The 23,048-nt window shown below is 42.3% G+C and overlaps 1 protein-coding gene across 1 annotated transcript in view; it reads left to right on the top strand.

The window, feature by feature from the left end:
* Positions 1–23,048, top strand: part of fras1 (Fraser extracellular matrix complex subunit 1) — a 265,678-nt gene that overhangs the window by 74,250 nt on the left and 168,380 nt on the right. The window contains exons 7-12 of the mRNA XM_071923837.2: positions 71–154; positions 1,534–1,635; positions 3,194–3,385; positions 6,626–6,715; positions 10,385–10,532; positions 21,492–21,635. Of these exons, the coding sequence (XP_071779938.2) occupies positions 71–154; positions 1,534–1,635; positions 3,194–3,385; positions 6,626–6,715; positions 10,385–10,532; positions 21,492–21,635 (760 nt within the window). The remainder of the gene's footprint in view (positions 1–70; positions 155–1,533; positions 1,636–3,193; positions 3,386–6,625; positions 6,716–10,384; positions 10,533–21,491; positions 21,636–23,048) is intronic.

Here is a 23,048-nt window from a genome sequence, read left to right as displayed (position 1 = left end):
AGTGACCCACACACACACACTCACACACACACTCACACACCTGGTCTGAGTGTGTTTTCTCTCCCTGCAGCATGAGAACCTGGTGATCCAGCCGGGTCGGTGCTGTCCTCAGTGTGTGTCCAACCCCTGTCTGTCTGCTGGGAAACAGTACCAGGTAGGCGTGTGTGTGTGTGTGTGTGTGTGTGTTTAAAAGGTACATGTAGAAAGTGTGTATGTGTGCAGTATTGAGCAGGTGTATCACTGGGTGTGTGTAGAAATCGTGTGTTTTTTTGCTATCTACTGGCAAAGAGCACCAGGCTGGAGGTAGGCTGTGTGTGTGGTGTGTGTGTGTGTGTGTGTGTGTGTGGTGGTAGGAGGGGGTGTAAAAAGGTGTGGGTGTTCAAAGGTGTGTGTGTGTGTTTTGATGATGAGATAAAGAGCAATTCCGCTCCTCTCCTCTTCCCTTCCTTCCTTTCCCTTATTTCCTTCCCTTTCTTTTCCTCCTCTCTTTTCCTTTCCTTTCCTTTCCTTTCCTTTCCTTTCCTTTCCTTTCCTTTCCTTTCCTTTCCTTTTATCCTCTCATCTCCTTTCCTCCTGTCCTTACTCTTCCTCTCCTTCCTTTCCTCTCCTCAGTCTGTCTCTAATCTTTTCTCAGCATCACCTCATCTGCCCTGCTCTCGCTTTCTCCCGCTGTGTTTGCAGTGTACACACACACACACACACACATACACACACACACACACACACACACACATACACACACACACGCACATCCTCTCTCCCCCTCTCTCTCTTTCACTGCCAAGTTTCCCCTTTGATCATAGAGTGTCCCATTCTCTTTAATGTGTGTTTCTGTGTTCCAAAACACACACACACACACACACACACACACACACACACACACACACACACACACAGTCATGCATGTCGTCATGATTTCAAATGTCTGTTTCTTCTCCAAGGTGTCAGCATCCGGAAATGTTAGGAACATCTCAATTTGTGATTTATTCAAGAGGATTAATTATGCTGCCTTGCTGTTTTGGGCACACACACACACACACACACACACACACACATACACACACACACACACACACACACACACACTGTTAATGGGCAGAAATCAGCATTCAGGTCATGCACCGTCGGGATTACAGTTACAAATGAACGCAAAGAGTTAGGGTTAGGATTAAGACTCGGGTTAGGGGTTAGGGACTGAATGCAATCAGTGAAGGTCCTCACAAGCATAGTAATACAGTTGTGAGTGTGTGTGTGTGTGTGTGTGTGTGTGTGTGTGTGTGTGTGTGTGTGTGTGTATTTTTACACCATTAGCACCGCTTTGGGGTTCCATTCCCATTGGGCTTTGCGTACGAAAACTGAACGCACTCATGGGACTGGAATGAGCTTTTAATCAAAGTTTCCACCAAATGGCATACATTACTTTGTGTGTGTGTCTGGTATATGTGTGTGTGTGTGTGTGTGTGTGTGTGTGTGTGTGTGTGTGTGTTCTGTGAGTGTGCAGCTGGTCTAAGTGTGTGTATCTCTGTTTTGCAGCACGGTGAGCAGTGGCAGAAGAACGCCTGCACCATGTGTGTGTGTGACCGGGGTCAGTCTCGCTGCCACACACACACCTGCCGCCCCGTCACCTGCGACAAGGTGGGTAGACACACACACACACACATACAAACACACACACACACACACCATTTGGCATTTACTTTTATACATATTCACCTCATGCATTTGGATTTGCATTGAAATTCTGTTAATGGATGCAGAGATGTTTAACCATGCAAGAGCACTTACACACACATGGAGTGTCTCTCTCTCTCTCTCTTTCTCTTTCTCTCTCTCTCACACACACACACACACACACACACACACACACACACATTTAATTGTATGCAAATTTCAGCTAGTAGCTTTGGCTCTGCACTGAAACTCTTGTTAGTGAAGACAGAGTAGACCAAGCATGCAAAACAAAGTAATACGCACAAAGGAAATTTCTACAGTGAGTGAAATTTTAATTTTAGCGAAAGTTTTTCTTCTTTTTAACCGTGACCAAAGCCTTTCACTAACCTCAAACAAGTTGTTTTAGTTGCCTAAACTCAACCGTTTAGCTGAAAATGCCGTGAACAATTCATGTTTTTGTCACAGAATCCAGTTTGTGGAGGAGGAACGTCATTTTCACATAATTCGTGTCCACAGCTCCTAAATCCATCCATACAAGACAAAAATGTACTATGAATCTTATTATGAAAATGGCCACTTTCATACTATTAAACTTATAGATATCATACATATAGACGCAAGACACATATATATAAATCATAGAAAGCAGACGTTATGTTTCTAAACCTTTCTGTTGTGGGTAAACAGATGCTTGAGGCTCATGTGCTTGTCATGTACTGAGAAGCTGCTGAAAACCAGTTTGAAGTGCGTGCTCTTTTGCTAAAAGTTCAAATATTTCCTTAAACTTTAACCAGAACTTTATCTCAGCTCTCAGCACGGTCGGGACGTTTCTAACAGCGGATTCCCTCCGCTGATTATAGCAAAGGGGGGGGGGGGGGGGGGGGGGGGGGGAAAGCAGCCAGCGCTGCAAAGAGAGGATCCCAGCGGACACAAAGCCTTAAAACCAGCGCTGAAATGAGCAGATAGAGGCAGGAAGAGCCGTGCTAATCACTACCTGCTCTGCTCTGCGAATAAACCTCAGCAATCCTCCAGGAAAACCGTGATATCATTTGGAAAAGACCTTGAACGCACTTGCTGGAACTTACTGGAAAAAAAGGGAATTTTCTCTGTGAAGTGTTTCATATTCTCCGACTACACACCGACTGTCATTTCTGCAGAAGATACAGAGGATCTGGACTGTGGAGGAGTTTCTATCCACAGCGTCAGTAAATCTACTTCTCAGCAGTTTCAAATAAAGACGCAGCAGCTGTCTGATGAAGCAAACCGCTTGAAGTGTTTTCCCTTAATAACACCACACACACTCTCTCCCTTCATCCTCTTATCTTTCTCTGCCTAAACACACACAACCCGACATTTTTATAAGCCCCTTGGATTTTCTTTGTCTCACCCTCGCAGTTTGTCTTCCTTCACCGTTATCGTTTGTCCTGCATGTGCAAACAAACAGAAGCTGAACCTGAAGCCTGTTGAGTGTGTGTGTGTGTGTGTGTGTGTGTGCTGAGTCTCTGCCGTCTCCCCCCTGCAGGGCCGGACCAAAGTGAAGCGCGCCGGTCAGTGCTGCGACGAGTGCGCCGCCGCCAAAGGCAGCTGCCTGTACGAGGGCGCGGTGCGTTACCACGGAGACATGTGGAACGGGACGGGCTGCGAGTTCTGCACCTGCGACCGGGGTCAGGTGCTCTGCCAGAGGGCCGAGTGCGGCCGCGTTGAATGTCCACAGGTAGGACACACAGTTCATAATGGACAGGGGAGGGAAAACTGGCCTTGTCTTTTTTAAAGTTCAGATTTGAGTTTTAGTTATATGAACATTTCTCAGAGTCAGAGCTACTCTGGTGGCAGGAATAACCTCATTGGTTGAGTTAAACGTCAGTGGGTGGAGCCAAAGAACCACAGTTTTTCTGGATTTTTTTATTTATTTAACCTTTATTTAACCAGGCAAGTCATTAAGAACAAATTCTTATTTACAATGGCAACCTGGCAATAACTAACACACCAAAGTATCAGACGAAGCACTGAAAAAATACAATCTATCCATACGAAGCTAGCAGACCTTCAAGTTCAAACTAGCCATACTAGCCTATAGCTAGCTAGGTAAGCTAGTTAGCTAGCTGCTGACCTTCAACATCATGAATGACATGGACATGAATGAATGAAAGAAAGAAGTCATTCCAATGTATCTGTTTTATTGATATTTTGACCAAAGTTCCTTATTTGCCATCCAAGTTTGCCAGTTAGCTAGCTCTGCGCTCTGAGGCTGTGGAACTGTGGTTCTTAGGCTCCGCCCACTGTGGTTTAACTCAACCAATCAGATTATTTCTGCCTCCCAGAGAAGCTTGTATAACTGAAACTCCAATCTCATTTAAAACCAACATGGGGAGAGACAATCCGTCTGCTGGCCTCTACTGGCTGCACAAACTCCACCCGCCTCAATATTAATTAATGACACCAAGACCTATTGTATCTTTAATGTAGAAATATAAGGTCAATAAAGTTTTCCAACAAGAGGTGATATTTGCTTTATCTAACTTTATTTCTTCTAATGTCTTCCCTAATGGTGATTTTTGAAATAATTGTGCCATTAGGAAGATATTTGCATGAATTTCAGTGCTTAAGAGACCGTCTGTCTGCATAATCCTGTTCCTTTGTGACCATAATGAGGCAATATGAGCTGGTTTCCCTGCAGACTGAACCTGCTCCAGCCTCCCAACACTGATCAAACTCTGCCTCCAAAAACACAAAATGCCAGAAATCTTGCATCCAGAAATTTGTCTTGGGTGAGAGTGGGTTTGTCATGTTTGGTTTATCAAGTGCCAGCTTCCATCCCGGATAATTCATTGATTTATTTGTATTCAGTGATTTACCTTAATGCATTCATTCATTAAGATAAAGTGAGATCAGATGAAACTGTGATGATCTCTGTGGGGAAGCTGGGTCAACTAACAGGATTCAGCAAAGAAAAATAAAGTGTGAGGAGGATTATAGAACATTGGGGTCATGTAAACATACGCAGACTACAATTTCAACATGTTAAGGAGACACATATGAGTGAAAAGTATGAAAACAGTATGGATTATATCATTGATCGGACCTACACTCACCTACACCCCGACACTCTGAAACAAACAGCAGCAGCAGCGACGGCCTTCGTTTGAAGACATTCATCTCGGGCTTGGCCTAGTTAGGAATGTGGGACATTGGACGTGGGAGTTTTTTTGGGACAAAACAAACAAAGGATTTGTTAAGGTTATTAGCCGGTGTTCCCATAGTTACTTCTATCCCCCAAAATGACCCACTTTGGGCTCCGCGCCGCGTCTCGTTAACACCTTATCAAATGTTTTCTTACGTCAAGCAGATTTAATAATATTCCTTTAATATCCCCTGCCACGACCAAATAAGCCCTCATTAATCATGCTGTATAGTGATAATTACAGCTGGTAAGTGTCATTAGCCATAAGTAGCATAATTGGCACGAGTCCAGCTCTGAATTAAGCAAGGTCACCCCGCTGAGAAGATCAGTGCAGTGCAGTTTAGTCTGGATCTCAGTGGGCAGAGCGTGAGGCCGATGCTGCAGGGTGACAGGTTCAGTTCCCCGTGTGGGTCAGTAGAGCGAGGCACTGACACTGCAGGGTCAGGGGTCAGGGGTCAGGGGTCCTGCTGATGACACCCATGCAAAAACTACTTGTATTATGTGTCTAGGAGCTTTTTGGCATCCACCAAATGGCATTAATTGTCATGTGAAAACCAAATTTTGGAGATTTTTATGTTTTAACTTAACTAGGATTTTATGCTCCTCTATGAGAAAGGTCTACCACCCTTGGGCTTATGAAACCTTTTCAAAACCCCGTTGGATAAACTCAAAAATGCCTGGTGGTCAAGGTAAAAACAAAGTTGACATTTTGGAGATACAAGGTTTTCATAAAACAACATAAAATATAAAACAACATAAAACAACTGCCTGCGATTCAATTATGATTGTTCTGATTGATGAACATGCTTTTGCATAATGTCCTGTTTTGTTCTCTTGTTGCATGTATAATTTATTTCTGTAATTCTCTTTCCTTCTCTTTCTCCTATCCTTAACTTTTTATTCATGTGTTTAGCTGCTTTTTATTTGTTCTTTTTATGCTATTTTTGCTATCTTTTGGCATCTGATTCTGACTCATTCTGTCCAACCTGATGATTTTATAAAATCTAGCCAAATAATATCATCATTACCTCCGCCAAGGAGCTTATGTTTTCGGTGCCGTTTGTCTGTTTGTTTGTCTGTTAGCAGGATTACGGAAAAACTACTGGCCCAATTTTGATGAAACTTGGTGGAAGGGTGTGGCATGGGCCAAGGAAGAACCCATAAAATTTTGGAGCGGATCCGGATCCGACTCACGAACAAGCAGTAATAGCACGAACCTTGGCGGAGGTCTGCGCTCTCAGAGTGCCCTTCTAGTTTATTTATTAGGTTTATATTCATTTCAATTCATTAAATTGTACATTGCTTCATTGTTTCATTGTTTCAGTCAAGCTTATTGAACTAAACTGAACTGAATTGACTTGGACTGAATAAAAACAACTGAGGGGAGAAACATGGTTCAGAGTGAGGGAGAGAGAGAAAAAAAGAACGAGAGGAAAACCAGCAGAGAGGGAAACAAGGGAAATACGAAGCTGCATTTTTCTGTTTTATTTTGCCTCAGTTGCACATAAATGATGGCGATGTTATCACCGGTGCTTGTATGAGACCCAGAACCGATCTGTAAAAACTACACATTTTACACTGAGCGGTGATTTATTTCTGCTCCCGACTCGCTCTCTGGCCTTATCAGCCGCTGCTCGTCTGTGTGGTGTATGATGTGCCGATTTTGTTTTCCGTGTTTTTTCATTTCAAACCTCTCCAGAACCAGAAACGAAATGTTGCTTTTGAAGGATGATAAAGATTTGAATTATTATTATTTTTTCTTTTTTTTTCCAGGGAGAGGAGCAGGTTCACCTGCCGGGGAAGTGCTGTCCGGAGTGTTCCTCCATCAAATCTTCCTGTTTGCACCAGGAGCGATCCCACCAGGTACTTCCCCTCACACATTTAAGGTTTATTTACACATAGACATGATATAAAAATGTGGAAAAAGAGAGAAAGAAATCAAAACTGTGTGGGTGAGACAAAGAAACACCAAAGGACTTCTGAAAACTGTCTCTACTCAAACGAAAAAGAAGTTAAAAAAAAGGCAGCAAGACTCACAAACAAGCAAATAACATCAATATTAAGTTCGGGGAAATAAACTTAAAATAGTGAGAACTCAATTATTTTATAAGAGCGGGACTGGCAGTGAGGCGGAGGGTGTGTGTCTTCAGAGTGTGTGTGTGTGTGTGTTCAAAGAGCGAGAAAGGGAAAGAGAGAGAGAGAGAGTGTGTGTAAATGTGTGTTTAAAGAAAGAGCTATCAGATTACTCTGGGCTGTTTAGCCCGTTACAAGAATTTCTTCTTCTTTCTTATTACGCCGCCCTATATCTTTTAGTGTGCCGTCACCTTCATTATTCATAGGCCTCAGTCCTGGAAACCCAGAATGCATCTGCAGCTTTCTCTCTCCAGCCAGGAGGGAGGAGAAGACGACCGGCCGAGGAACAGAAACCTGCAGCCACATTTCAGATTTTATCCTTTCACAGTTGAGGAGGATAGATTTCTTTTTTGGCCCCGGGGGGAATTTATCTTGAGCCAGGAGAACACGAAAACAGATACATACTGCACCGCATATACACACAGTACATACAAAACATAAATACATACGTGTCTCTATTCCCTCGTTGGCTTGTAAAAAAAACCCTAAAGCGAGAAGCTGAAGCCTGCAGGTTGAAGAAGCGATTGGGAAAATCCGGGCTGGGAAAGTTCATAAATAATAATAATAATAATAAACTGAATTTACATAACACTTATCTAAAAGCAGATTTAAAAGTTAGTTAAAAAAGGACATAAAAATAAAAACAGAGGCTTGAAACGTTGAAAAATTGTATTACAGTGCAGCGTACAGCACAATAAATAAATCATCAAATGCAGAAACATACGTGATGCATACGTGACACACGCTACATGTTCTGTGTTGCATTGCACACGGTGGGACTTACACAGAAAGTGCACTCTACCTCCAGTCCCGCTTCTTCTGTCACTCTGCATCCTGAACTGTGTGCAGCGGGACACCGGACCTTTAATGTAATATATAATACATTAAAATAATATATATAGTCTATGGATGATGGCATAAGGGGAGGGGGAAGAGGGCAAACTAATGTCGTATACTCAATGAAATGACAGTGGATGTAACAATGTCATAACAATAGAATCGGTCGAAGTGGAAATCTACTTCCTGTAAAGGTTCAGTGAAGTTTAGATCACAGACTGTAAAACAGATGGAGTGGTGAGTGTGATGTCACCCACAGGTTTCTGAAGGGCCGCTTTGAAGCCTAAAGATCGGGTTTACGATCGCCGCCATGTTGACATTTTTTGGAGCCGGAGCGAAGCCTGAGGGTCGTCCACAGAGCCTGCTATAGGCCCTTTTCACATCGTCATGGTAACAGCTTCCACATTGAGAAACAGGTGCATCACAACTTCCAGCTCCGGCCTTCGCTAAATCGCTCCACAGCTCTGCCCAAAATGAACACTGGTGAAGTACAAAGACTGTTTTTGTTTCTCAATATGGAAGCTGTTACCATGACGACGTGAAAAAGGTCTAGTGGTCCGTAATAGGCGGCCTGTCAATCACTCGGACAACTACCCCGTTTTATAACCGTTATTTCCCGTTAATGACGCAATTATTTTGAAAATCTCCATAAGGACACACATTTCAAGAAGTGTAATTAGCTGCTGAGACCATTGTGGAAAAAATGTATTGACTTTATATTTTTAGCAGAAGTTGGGTTGTGGTCCGTTGACTTCATGGACCTTCATGGACTAGCGGACGTTAGAGGAATCGCCGCCTGCCGCCACTTCCTTTATTGGCTTCAAAATTCACTTGTGGTTTTGGCCGCTTGGAGTCTGCTGGTCGGGGGCATGGAGGGAGTTTGACTTCATCCTGCTCTTCATGAAACCAGCAGTGTGTGTGTGTGTGTGTGTGTGTTAGCATCTGGGAATATGAGAACATCACGAGGGAACGGTGTTTGGTGAAAAATGTAAAATGGTCTCATACAGAGCCATCGTTAGACCTACTGTCTCCCAGTAGATCCACCGCCATGTTCCCCCGCTGGCAGCAGACACTGTGGGCTGAAGTCTTTGTCTTTCTCCAAATGTCGTCTGGACGGAGAAATAAAAGGCTAAGGACGACTCGACAGAATTTCTTGTCTGGGCCGCTCAGGGCTGCAGGTTTTGAGCTCCTGTCCTCAGGTGCTGCGTCTTTGTGCGCTGGCCTTGGACACAAGTGGTCTGTGAGCAGCTGGTGACGCAGGTTCTGTTCAGACCGGTTCACATTCAAACCCTCCTGCTAGAGTCTGTCTGCTGCTGTCGCTGAGCGCAGACTTGACAAAACACTCTTCCTCTTTGCCTCTGCGGTTTGTCTGTGTTTGGCAAATGTTGGCATGATTTCCCAGACTGTTCGACTTTCCACAAAAACAAAAAAAACAAACATATTTTTATGTATTTTTCCTTATCTTCTTTATTATAAAGCATTGTGGATTAACTTCAACTTCAACTTTATTATTATCCAGAAGGACATTTGGTTTGCAGCAGGCATTAAAACACAACAAATCACATTAAAACATTAACAACAACAAACATCAGAGGTATACAATAGAAATTCATAGAATAAAGATTATGATTGAATATTTGCATTACAAAGTTGCTTGTTATAGCATCATGAAAAAGATGTAGCATATCTGATGGGTCTAAATTGTTGGTCAAATTATTTATAAAAATCAAGTATTTCCATACATCCTATTTTCTTAAACTGTTTTATCTCATTGATTATTATAAAATATTTGTTAGTAAGGATCACTGAATGTTGGTGATGTCACTGATTACCTGTTGCAATCTTGATATTTTCGACTGATGTTGACTGAATATGTAAATTTTAAAGGCCTCATGCTTGTTACAGCATCTTGAAAAAGATATAGCACATATTATTTCTATGGGTCTAAAAACAGTTGAAGTGAAGATTTATTATATTCTTACATTGTATTTTATGTCATTGATTACTGTGAAATAAGCATTGTTTGTTATGAAGGTGAATTACTGGTCATGTGACATCACTAATGACTGTTTCTATTTGAGGTCCAGGTGAGCTGTCATGACACAAGGCACACTGCCGAAACCTTTTGGTGGTGTAGATATTTTGTATGGAGAGAAGTTTGCATCTTCATATATTTATTTATTCTCCCTTTCCACGTTAAACAGTTTAACTTTGGCCTCTTTGGACTTCTGTTAGTTGCCTGATTTGCAAACTCGCGTATAAAAGTGTCGTTTGTTGGACCTGTTTAAATCTGAGGCACACTGCTAATTGGCATTCAGCTCAGTGCCTCTGCCCCCTGTAGCTGCCTTTTTACTTCTGATTCACTTTCTTCACTGTTAAAATCCTCTTTCATGTGGTGTTTTCATTATTTTGTCCACCCCCGTAAATGTTCCTGTCACACTTTTACTCTGAGCTTAATGAGAACCTTTACCTCCAGGTCTAATAGACACTAATATGCTCCTGTGTCTCTCTGCCCGTCTCTCTCTCTCTCTCTCTCTCTCTCTCTCTGTGTCTCTCTATCAGAACCTGGCCCGGTGGAGTGACGGCGGCTGCAGGGAGTGTGAATGTCGCGACGCCCAGGTGACGTGTTTCCTGCGCTCCTGCCCCACCTGCCCCCCGGGCGTCCTGTCCGTCACCCAGGAGGGGCGCTGCTGCCCCGAGTGTCGCCAAGGTACGTGACAACCTGATCTCACACGCATACGTGAAGTGGAGTTCAATTCCCAGCTTGTACGAAGGAAATTTCTAGCACGAGTCAAATTTTAATTTTTAAGCGAAAGTTTCTTTTATTTAACCGACCAAAGCCTTTCCCAAACTTTAACCACGTAGTTCGCCAACCTTTAGCTGAAAATGTCGTGTCCGATTTGTGTTTTTGTCACAGAATCCAGTTTCAAAGTTTGTGCTCATTGCAACACTTTTTATAGGATCATGTTGGTACGTTAGCATGCAGTGTTGGGTGTTGGGTGCATTACCAACAGCACCGGAGTGACGTTAAAGGGGGAATGCCACCCATTTTCACTTGCAAAATATATCTTTCTGCACCCTTCAGGGAGTTCTGTGATCACAAGCAAAAAGTTGGACTCGGCTCCAGAGCCGGGGTTGCCAGGTCCAGCTGGGTCAGTACACATGAAGAGCTTACGTAGCTCGGATGCTAATTTGCCACGCCCCCTTTTCGGTACAATGCAATGTCAATGGGAGTTGAGATCTAAGGCCTGAGCCTGAAAGTTATTTGAGTGTCTCCATCCGAACGAGCCAAATAATTAGCCCCAAATAGCCTAAATGGCCCCGTCATAATTAGCTGTTGTCCTCTCACACTAAGATAGCTTGGATGACAAAAGGCAGAAATGTTTACTTTCTCCAGGTGGAAGTTTTCCCATTAATTTGATTTTATTGAGCCAAAGCCTGGCAAGAAGACATCGTTTGGTTGGCTGGTAATTCAAAGGAGAAGGAACGGACTTGTCCTGGTTTTAGAAGGGAAGAGAGGATGCAGTTTTGGGATGTCATTGAAAAATAATAAACAAGTTATGTAATGAATCTCTGCTCCCAGGGAGGAATATGTAAAGTAATAATATAACTTTTGAAATGAGTGAGGAGTAATCTTTCATATATTACTTTTTTTGTTAACAAGCCCAACACTGTTAACATGCCACAGCACAACATGACTGTCTGTGTGTGTGTGTGTGTGTGTGTGTGTGTGTGTGTGTGTTGGGTCTGGCCAGTACTGCAGCATTCCTCTGCTCTATCAAAGTGTTTTTTCACACTCGCCTTCAGTGATTCTCCTCTTCATCCTCGTCATCTTCGCTCCGCTCGTGTTGGACAGGTTAAGGTCCCTTCTTCCTTGAACATCGACCAATTTTAAAGTCTAATTTTTATTTTATTACAATGAACCTCTTGGATGAATAATTCTGAGGACGAAGGTGGAGATGAAGGTCCTCTGCATCAGAAAACTTCTTGGAACCTTAAAGGAAAAATCCACCTTCAGATTCTCTCACACCGTTAGATCTCATCAGTCTGTGAGGTTCAATGCATTTTGGTGAACCCACTTTCCATAAAACTGCCTCATCTACTTCTACTTCAGTTAGTGATTTCCTACATTTCCCAGAATGCCTGTCAATAACCCCTTGTGAAGGGGCGTGAGCTTGTTGCTTTCAATCAAAGATAGGTGTATTGGCATAGAAATATAGCTAACCAACTAGTTTGTGAACATTGGGGTGCATCAATGATGGTGTGCCCCTTACTTAAAACATGTCTCTCTGCTGCAGTGCATTCTGGTCTCTCTCCTGCTCCTGTGGGTGGAGAAACTGGTCTCTCTCCTCTTCTACGATGGATTTCTCCCTGTATGATTGTTGAACGTCTCTTGGTGCAAAATGGCGGCTCTAGAAAGAAGAAGCCCTCGCTCTTTGATTCTGAGGGACTGACACCAAAACCTGACGTTTACCGCTGATGTTTTACATCCTGAAACATTTTCTCATATCAAACTCCACTGTAGCTGCTGGAAACATCTGGAGGTGACGTCAACTCATCTATGTTTAGCCAGTTATCCGTGGGAATAAGAGCAATGCACCAAACAACAGAGTGGACCCAGAAATGTGACGTACGCATCACCAACAGCAGTTTTTTAACAAAGTTTAAGTGTTTTAGAGTGGATTTTTCCTTTAAAACTCTCCCTAACGTAATAAGAAGTAGTGATAAATTGTTTCAAATCCCAGAACATCTGGAACAATCAGGTATTGGCTTTAACTATATATGTGAATGAGAAACAGGGCGACGCTAAAGAATCTCATGTGTGCTCAGTTGACCTTTCCTGGATAAATAAAGGCTAAAAGAATAGAAGAGAGCGAGAGAGAGACTGATAACGAGTGAGAGAGAGAGAGAGAGAGAGAGGTTATAGATATGCAAGGCAGTCAGAGGACAAAATCCAGCTTGTCCTTGGGGAGGAGAGCAGGCTGGCCGAGCTGCTCAGTATGTGTCAGCATGCTGTAGCCTGAGGACAGAGACAGACGGAGTGACGGAGAGCGGCTCCCAGTCAATACAAACTATCCTCACTCTATCACTGTTTTTTAACCTTTACTTTAGTTTAACCTTTATTCATCTGGGGAGGCGGGCTGAGCATCTGTGTTCTGCTTCAGCAACGCTCTGCTTCACATTCACAGCAAGACACATTAAAGGAAGATTCCACCTTAAAAACACGTTAACACTGTTGAAAACAGCTGCTGGCGATGTGTCTCGCATTCCGGTGTTTTGTTGTTTGGTGGTGTATTTTTCTTATTTCCTGTGGATAACTGGCCAGACGTAGACAACGAATTTTCACCTGTCTAAAACATCAGCGGTGAACATCAGGTTTTGGTGTCAGTCCCTCAGAATCAAACAGCGAGGGCTTCTTTCTAGAGCCGCCATTTTGCACCGAGAGACGTTTCAACAATCATACAGGGAGAAATCCATCGCAGAAGAGGAGAGAGACCAGTTTCTCCACCCACAGGAGCAGGAGAGAGACCAGAATGCAATGCAGACACCAGACGGTTGTGATTTGCATAAGGGGTGCGACTCTCACTTTTTCTCCATTGGCAACAACAGCTATTGCTCTCACATGTAAAAAGTGAAGTTAGCTTGATATTGGACATTTGGTAGATTTTCGGTGGATTTTACTCTTTCAATAATGTATAAAGCACATTGATGAATATACATGTGATTACCGGAAGACGTAGAACTATTTTCAACCATTGCTTTCAATGTTTGAGAAATGACTTTTCTTCTGTATAAACACACATTTAAATTTCAATAGCTTATTTCCCATATGAACTATCTTTCCTCAAATATTGAAACCAGAACTCCAGAACCAGAACCAGAACTATATTCATTAATGTGCTTTTCCTTGCTTGCTTCACAAGTTATTGCAGCGTAAAAAACCCCCGAATATCCACCGAATATCCAATATCAAGCTAACTTCACTCCGATCGTATCCAACCCACAGCTGAATACAACTTTGGCCTGTTCTCTAGGGGTTGTTGAAAGGCATTCTGGGAAACGCAGGAAATCACTAACTGCAGCAGAAGCAGACGAGGCAGGTTGAGGGAGAAGGTGGTTCAACAAAAAAGAAAATTACAACACTTCATCACAGAATAACTCCCAGAATGCACTGAACATCACAGACTGCTGATATTTAACAGTGTAAGAGAATCCAACGGTGTTTTTTTTCCCTCTAACATGTTGTGAGCTGCCTCGGTCTTCTCCTGCTGGTTCCACTGGGAGCCGCCCAGTACAACAGCAAGCTCTGTACCGCTGGCCACTGAGCAGCAGCGGTCCTGTATCGCTCGAAGGCATTAACACTGTAGAGGTTAGGGGTTCAATTCCCACTGGAACCACTGATGCTGAAATGATGTAATGTATTCGAATTGTGCGGCGTTTTAAGGCACAATATATTCACCAAATGTTAAAAATGACTTCTTTAAGGGAACTCAACCACAGATGTTGGAGTGGTCATTTTTTAATTTAGTCTCCATCTTTGTTGCTCAGCCTCACTGTGGTGTTTCTGCACTGCACTTCCCACAGATCACCTGTCAATCAAACCGTGTGGGCGGAGCTTGGATTTTCTGTTGCTGCAGTTTGAGTTTCTCTCATGCTAACTACCCAGTTCTTCTTCTGCTGTTTATTCCAAACAAACATTAAAACATTCAGATAGAGAGGAGCAAAACAGACTTTTATTTATATGAAAATGTTGCAGATTATTACTGTAAGTACTAGACCGTCTATGTTTCTTCCTTTCTTTCTTTCTTCTTTCTCTCTCTGCAGATGCATGGATATCCAAAGTCTATAATCCGTCTCAAATTCATCTTGTATTTTTTTTTTTATTGCCTTGCAGCCTGTGGACTCCAGGAAAATTAGCAGTCGCTGGGGATCCTAATGAACGATAAAGAATAAAATGAAAACCCATCCAATCAGGTTTATTTGTCCCTAAAGATTAAAATAAAAGGCGATTCATTTCTGGCACGGCATTAAAAATCGCAGAGTAAAACACCTCGGCAGGGAGAGTGCGCACATCCTTTAAAAAAATACTTAGAAGAAGCATTTTTTTTTTTTTTTACTTTGATGTTTGGATAAGTTTCCACCTATTTTCTCCCATGATCCTTTGCAGAAGAGGTCATGATATGTGTTGTTTATCTCGCCCTGTTCTTCCTCTCTCTTCTCTTTCTCTCTGTCTCCGTCTCTCTTTTCTCACTGTATTTGCCTCTTGTCTCTCTCTCTCTCTCTCTCTCTCTTTCTATATATAGCTCCCTCCCTCTCTCTCTCTCTCTCTCTCTCTCTCTCTCTCTCTCTGTTGAAACCTAATAGGCTCTCTGACAGAGGAAGTGTAGCGATGGCCTTGGTGTGGGAGAGAGAAAAAAGCTTGAGCTGGATATAGAAAGCCTCATTTACACCGTCTCACTGTTTCCCTAAAGGGCTGAGAGTGTGTGTGTGTGTGTGTGTGTGTGTTAATGTGTATCGGTGGGAATGAATGTGTGTTAGCCGGGGGTAGAGTGCATGTAGATCTGTGTGAATGTGTGATGGTGATGATGGGAGGATAATGTGTGTGTGTGTGTGTGTGTGTCTGAGTTGCTAATTGCACAGCGGTGAGTGACAGTATGTGTGTGTGTGTGTCATGTATGTGTGTGTGCTACGATTATCATGCATGCCTGACTGAAACACAGATTTAATTGTTTGTGTTTGTGTGTTCATGTGACTCACATGGACACACGTCGGTTTTGCAGTCATGACTTTACAGCGTACGTCTATTTCTATGTGTGTGTGTGTGTGTGTGTGTGTGTGTGTGTGTGTGCAGTGGTGGTGTGCTTGCCCCCGTAATGCATATATGCATGCCTGTACGCTTTGATTTAAACATGATTTTCCCCAGTTGCGTTTACACATGAATGCATGCCGGTTTCAAAACACACACACACATACAGACACGTGTCTCTCTTTCCCCTGCTAACTAGAGCTGCAACTAAGCATTATTTTCATTGTCGTTTGATCTATCGTTTATTTTTTCTGATTAATCGATTCATCATTTAGTCTATAAAATGCCAAAAATAATGAGAAATCCCCATCACAAGTCTCCAGAGCCCAAAGTGATTCTTCAGATTTCTTCCTCAGTCTGACCAGCAGCCAAAAAACCCAAAGTATTCATTTTATAATGATATAAAACAGAGAAAAGCAGCAAATCTCAGCATTTGTGAAGCTGTAACCAACAAATGTTTGGTATTTTTACTTGATAATTGACTAATTGATTAATGGACTAATCGTTTCAGCACTCCCTCTAACCCTTCATCAGTTTGTCGACTTGCCTGGTCTTGTTTGGTTTGTGGGCCAAAACAAGAAGAAGAAAGAAGAAAAACAATCTCTCTCTCGCTCTCTTTTCCCATTCGACCCATCGAATCTCCCATAAGCCTATTTTAATCATGTCTGTCTATCGGCCCAGAGGTGGACAGCCTCTCGTGTGATTGGTCAGTTCGTATCTGTAGCTGTGGCCAGGAGTCATGCTGCGTTCACGTCTCGTGGGAAACACGGTACATGTGAGCTTCCTGCCGGCAGATACTGATCACCTCAGCTACAGTTAGACTGCTATGGGTTCCTGAAGGCAGATACTGATATTTTTGTATTAAATGCTTTGTGTCAATATTAAATATCTTTACATTTTTCCATTTACATGCCAATAAATTACAAGTATTCAGTATTTCCCCCCCAGAGTTTTCCTCTCATCAGGGTGGAAAAGCCTCTGAAACAGCATCTAGTCCATCATGGGACACTAAAACTCTCCACTGAAACCAGACTGATGAAGTTCTTTTAGTGTCAGCAGCTCTTTAAGGCAGAGAGACACCACACCTGTTCACTGGTAGAGAAACTCTCTGAGACATTACTGCCTTTAAATGAAGACTTAATTTACAAAAAACATTATCGAACAAGTAAATACATAAATAAAATGTGCAAAGAAAACCTGCAAGTCTATGAAATGAAACTGCAGGTTTTCCCTCCATCATATCAGAGCTGGACAACATGACTCATCAATATCTCTCAGATTTCTTGAATTCTGACATCACCAATAAGGAAATATCTGTTGTCAAGTATAAGGAATGATATATTTATTTCAAATGAAATAAACAAAATAACCAATTTTCTCCTCATACGTCAGTTTTTTGTCACAGTTCTTAAAACACCATGGCAGGACGCGACTACTTGCTGGATTTTGTCGTTTGCGGTCGACATTGCAATGTTTGTCCTGCTGTAAAACATGAACTGAAATGTCTCACTCAGTTCGTTCAAGTGTGAAAAAAGCTGATCGGGAGAAACCAAAGTGACTCAAATTCAACTAAATTTTACCATGCAAATACTTCCGAGTCATTGCTTATTTCCACATAACATGAATGCAGCGTGACCTTAGGAAGCCCAGGCAGTGTGTTTGTCATTGAAGGGGGAATACTGCATTCGTGGCCGGACCCAACACACACACTAATGTCAATCTAATATCGTTAATAACGCAAGCATTAGTGAGTTAATCACAACGCAAAATTTCATCAAATTTCATCAACAAAAAAAATTGGCTGCAGTATATGGACTTGATCCTATTTTGGGGGTTTTATTTTCTCAAAGAGTCTAATGGTTCAAATCTTGGCAGTGCACCATTATTCACTGGAGAGACGCCATTTCAGTGGGAATCAGGGTGTGAAATTACCAGCAGGCACCGGCCAAGTGTTGGTAAATTCTGGCTGTGGTCGGTAAGTTGGCTTACTCTTCACCGCTTTGGCAGGTAACCAGCCAACATTTGGAGGTCACAGATTATTCTAACAATCAAATTGGCAGGTAAAGCACTAAAAGTTTCTGGTGGATTTTTTTGCGGATATTTTTTTACACTGATATTAACTTCCCCGCTCTGTATTAAAACCAACACTTCCGCACGGTGAGACTGTTCTCGTTAGCGTTTTGTCATAATTAAGGTAGACTGTGCAGTTAATGGATCCTCACCTCTGCGTCGGTTGTTTTAATACAAGTTTGCTGTTAATCACAGCTGCGGTTTTTTTTAATTTTGCGGTTCAGGGATTTTGGCTCGGCACGCTTCCGAGGAAATTAAAGTACAAAGTGTTCAGACGTAATGCTGCTCTCTCTGCACACAGCTGCTGGTACGCTCAGATGTAGAGGTTCAACTGCTCACTGCATGGCTGCTGAACTTCTGCCGCACTTTGGCTTCTTCCCCAAGAGGAACTGTTTGGAGAAATCACATGCTGGTCTTCTTTAGAGGCTTTACAAGAGGTCGTCTTTGCACCTAGTCAGTGGAGGAACATTCAAATTCTGTTTTAAAATATACTCATTTGTTTTTACTGCTTAACATTCAAGTAAGAACTGTAGAGCTGCAACTAACGATTGTTTTCATTTTCAATTAATCTATCGATTATTTTTTCTGATTAATCATTTCATCATTTAGTCTATAAAATGTAAAAAATAATGACAAATGTCCATCCCAAATTACCAGAGCCAAAAGTTGCTTATTGACCAGCAGCAAAAAAAACAGTATTTATTTCTTCAACGATATGAAACAGACAAAAGCAAGCAAATCTTAGCATTTGTGATGCTGTAACCAGCAAATGTTTGTCTAAATGTTTGACTAAAACGATTAATCGATTATCAACATTATAATAGATTAATTTTCTGTTGATCGACTAATCGGTTAATCGACTAATCGATTCAGCACTAAAGAATTGTCTGCAATACTAATGCAGGATAAATGCATGAAGGGAGACTTCTACAGTGTATGTGTGTGTGTTATACCATTTTAAGACATTGGTAAATGACTATAGCTGATGCATTGGTCACAGTTTAATGTGTGTGTGTGTGTGTGACAGAGAGAGAGAGAGAGAGAGAGAGAGAGAGAGAGAGATTCACAGTAGCCAATGAGAGCATCAGTAGACCAGAACATACTAAGTGTCTCAATCTTCCTCTTTCCTCGCTCTGCTGCCTCTCATTCTTTACTCTTTCTCTCCTTTCCTATACAGCCTCGTTTTTTCTCTCCCATCATTTTCTCTCCGTCTCCCATTTTCTCCACCTCCCCCTCTCTCTTTTTTCTTCCCCTCTCTCTCCATCTTTCTCCAACCCCTCTTCTGCTTCCTCCATTACCTTCTCTCCTCCTCTCTTTTTCTACATCTCTTCTTTCCTCACAGTCTCCTCTCTTCTTCCTCCCCTCCCTCTCTCAGAGACTCTACTGAGCCCTATATTTACCCAGTACAGTCACATAACGAATGGAGCAATCATGGCGCAATCAAGCGCAAGCGTCTCTGCATATTGTTTGACAAGTGGCTCCATGCGCTTCGCTCGTTCTGCCGTCCGGATATCACAGTGTTCCTGCAGTCGTCTCCCGATTCTCTAATGTCAGACGCTGACAGGTTTCCCACCGGTCAGGGAGTTTCTGCAGTGACATCATTTACATTTTGAGAGGTGTTTTCCATGCAGCGAAAGGCAGGGAATTTGAGAAATCCTCTAAAGAAGTCAGGGAATATCAGAGAATTTTACAAACGGGTCACTTTGCAGGAATATACCAGAATGGTGTTTTCCCCAGCTTGTTTGACACATTCATTGCATTAAATGGTGATTTTTTTTTTCAGCTGTTTTTCTCAGCAGCAAGCAGCAACTGTAGTGGGGAACCAGACTGTTTACCCCGTTAGAACTATTCTGAGCAGAAAAACAGCATTAACAGACCCAGAAGGAATTAAGTTTTTAGGTCACGGAGGCGTTTGGACTTAGTTGTGGAAAGTCATGGAAAAATCATGGTGTTTTCCATCAGGGCCGTGTGGGAACTCGGTGCTGCGTAGTTTTTATGCTCGGCAGAGGGGCGAGCGTCTACATGTGCTGATGTTTCTGACATGCTGTAGGGTTTTCATTAGGTCCTTGTTGAGCTGCCATGTCTGAAATATCTGTGGTAGGAACCGTTATAAACCAGCTGAAGTTACTGCTGCTGAGGCGAGTTTTCACTGCACTTGTTTAGTTTCATTTAAACTTTATTGTAATGTATTGTAAGAGAAATTTGCCATGGACCATGACACTGCAGTTTAACAGTTCACATAGGTACAGTACACGAGAAATTCACTGTAGATAAAAATCCTAGACGGACATGTAAAAATGTAAACATTCAAACAGTTCAATGAGAAAACAACAACATATTGCACAAACCCTCCTACCTATTGCCGTTGCGTTTAAGGACTTAAGTGACACTGGCACAAATTAATTTTTATATATATTCAGTCTGCATGGGGGACCTTAAGTCGTCTGCCAGAGGGAAGTTGCATTGGAAGATTGCTTTTCCCGTTTCATACAAGTCAATACAATAATAATGTACAATTCTAATTGCTTATAGAAGCATTTTGCTAAGTAGTAGAATTTTTTTTAAATTTTTTTTAGGTAGGCTAAGTCGTGTCATTTTACAACATTATATTGCTTCATTTAGGTTTCGTATATTGTTTGTTGGACTCAGTCTTTTGTTGAGAATGTAACGTTAGCATAGCAGGCCTTGCTAAGTCTATGTTGGCAGTAACTTTAGTTGTTGACTTGTAGCAGTGAGCTTTTATTGCTGATTTGGTTTTATTTTTTCTTGCTTCATTGTCAGGAGGATTTTCAAAACTTGAAAATGTGGCGACTTTTGTGCTTTGGTTTTGAACTATTCAGCTTGGTTACTGTCAGCTGCAGCCGGTCACCACTGTTGTCTGTCCTGGCAGAGGTGTCCCAAGTCCCAAGTCAGTCTCAAGTCTTGAGGCACAAGTCTCAAGTCAAGTCTCAAGTTTAAATGTAGAACAGCAAGTCAAATCAGAACAAATCAAGAGTCCAGTATCAATTTAATAACTTAAAGAAAACTAAATATCTAGGACTTTTCAATGCAATATGGTTTTGACTTTGAAAAGCTGCTAGGTTACAGAAGCAGGATTGTGTCTGCAAGGTTGCTGGTTCAAATCCCTGACTGACATATGGAAAATCCTCGAGCAAGGCACTTCACCACAAACTGCTCAGTTGCTCTGGGAAGCTCCCAGGTGGATTAATTTTGCATAAATTTGCATAGTCAAACTTCTGTTCATCCACTAACGGAGTTTCACTGCAGATCCAAATGTACTGGATGAAAATTGTATAAAATTGAATTTTGTGTCTGTGTGAGCCAGTGTGTGTGTGTGTGTGGTCTTGCAAAGTCAAACTTTTCTGCCTCTGCTAACTGAGTTTCAGTGCAGAGCCAAATCTATTAGATAGAATTTGCATAAAATTAAATGTCAAAATGTGTGTGTGAGAGAGAGAGAGTGACTCCACGTCTGTGTGAGTGGTCTTCCATAGTTAAACTTCTTTGCATCCACCAACTGTTTCAGCGCAAATCCAGATGTATTGGATAAAATTTGCATAAAATTAAATGTCAAAATGTGTGTGTGTTTGTGTTTGTGTGTGTGTGTGTGTGTGTGTCCTTCTGTCTGTCTCCATGTCTGTTTGTGGTCTTGCATAGTGAAACTTTCCTGCATCCAGGATCCAGAGTTTCACTGCAGATCCAAACATATAGCCTATGCTTTTACTGTCTGTGATTATATGACTTTTGTATAAAGCTGAATCTCAATTAAACGTCAGTATGAACTGTGTGTTGCAGTGCCGTGCCATGCGGACTGCCAGTCGTGTTCGGGACGTCCGGACCACTGTGACAGCTGCAGGGACCCGAAGGCCTTCCTCCACCTCGGCCGCTGCCTGTCCGTCTGTCCGGCCGGCTTCTACCCAGACGGACCAGTGTGTGCAGGTAGGATCTTCCGTTCAATATATGAACCATAGCAGCTACTGAAGAAGTTCCCCTTCATGCATTTGTCCTGCATCTCTCTTGCATTAACACTGCAGACAATGCTGCTGTCAGTGTTATACAGTTGAACTAAATTAGCGCACTGTAAGAAAACACTCTGCTGCAGGGATTCTCAAACTTTTTCATGTGAACGACGTCTAAAAAAATACACTTTAGACCTGGTGGTTCTCAGTCTGGGGGTTGGGACCCCCCAGAGGGTCGGAAGATAATTTTGGGGGGTCACAAGATGATTTATGAGATAGAAAAAAAAAAACTTCTACTCTACAAATTTATTATCATGTCTATTTTTTCAGATTTTTGAAACAACAAACAAATGAAACAACCTGAAAAGATCACGAGGATCACAAACCAAAAAATGTTGACAGCCACTGCATTAGACCACGGATCTGATCAGTTTTATCAAATTTTGTCTTTTGTTATATGTTGATATGATTACAGAATTGTATAACAATGAGGACAGTGAATCATTTGATCAACACAGTCATCCTTACATATTTTCTCATTGTGCGAACTTGTAAGGAGTGAAATAATAGTGAAATTAATTTCCTGGCGACCCCCTGGAAGCCCCTCGAGGACCCCTGGTGGTCCCCGGACCCCAGTTCGGGTACCACTGCTCTAGTGACTCTCAACCAACTACTGCAGACTATTCCTTGACTGTAGAGTGTAAACTAGTACATTTTTGTGGAAAAAAATCTTAAAAAACAGTGGTAGCCATTGTAGAAACCCTACTTTCTGCATTTATCCTGCATTAATACTGTGGACGATTACGCTGAAAAGAGAACAAAACCATTGAATTTTCCAAACAGCTCCTCTTAAGTTTGGAGCCAGAGTCCAGCAGTAACTCAGCAAGCGTGCAGTGAAATGACTGCATGTGTATGAACAGTAAACCTCCTTGTGTTTCAGTCTGTATGCTCACGTTCACATTTGCAAGACACAAAACCGACCGCACCACCTTGGCCGAGCGCTGACCCGCGGCAGCCGTAATCTTCGTACTATTTTACTGCGTTGAATTCCTATATCCGCCGTCCCCTCCTGTTGACCCTGCGCTCCTCGTGAGCCAGACATTTACTGCCCGCAGCTATTCATGCGGTTGTAAACACAAAACGCCCCGATGCCGTAAAGCTATCAGGGAGAGATAAAGGTATTAACTGTGGAGCCGAGCCGCTAATGCTAGCGGCCGGCCGGGGGTTTTAATAGCGTGCCGGGCGAGTACTTGGGGAAACACAAAGAGCAGCTCTTGGATGCTGAAGTCTTGATGGTGTTTGCGTCCCGCTTTAATTACTGCATGGTTGCTGAACTTCTGCTGAACCTCTGTAAGAAAAAACTGCTTGGAAAGTTGAAGTTTTCTCTTTTTTC

This window comes from Centroberyx gerrardi, chromosome 8 (assembly GCF_048128805.1).
Source record: "Centroberyx gerrardi isolate f3 chromosome 8, fCenGer3.hap1.cur.20231027, whole genome shotgun sequence".
NCBI classification, from domain to species: Eukaryota; Metazoa; Chordata; class Actinopteri; order Beryciformes; family Berycidae; genus Centroberyx; species Centroberyx gerrardi.
The sequence above is the reverse complement of the archived record's forward strand: the minus strand, read 5'-3'. Positions and strand labels throughout refer to the sequence as shown.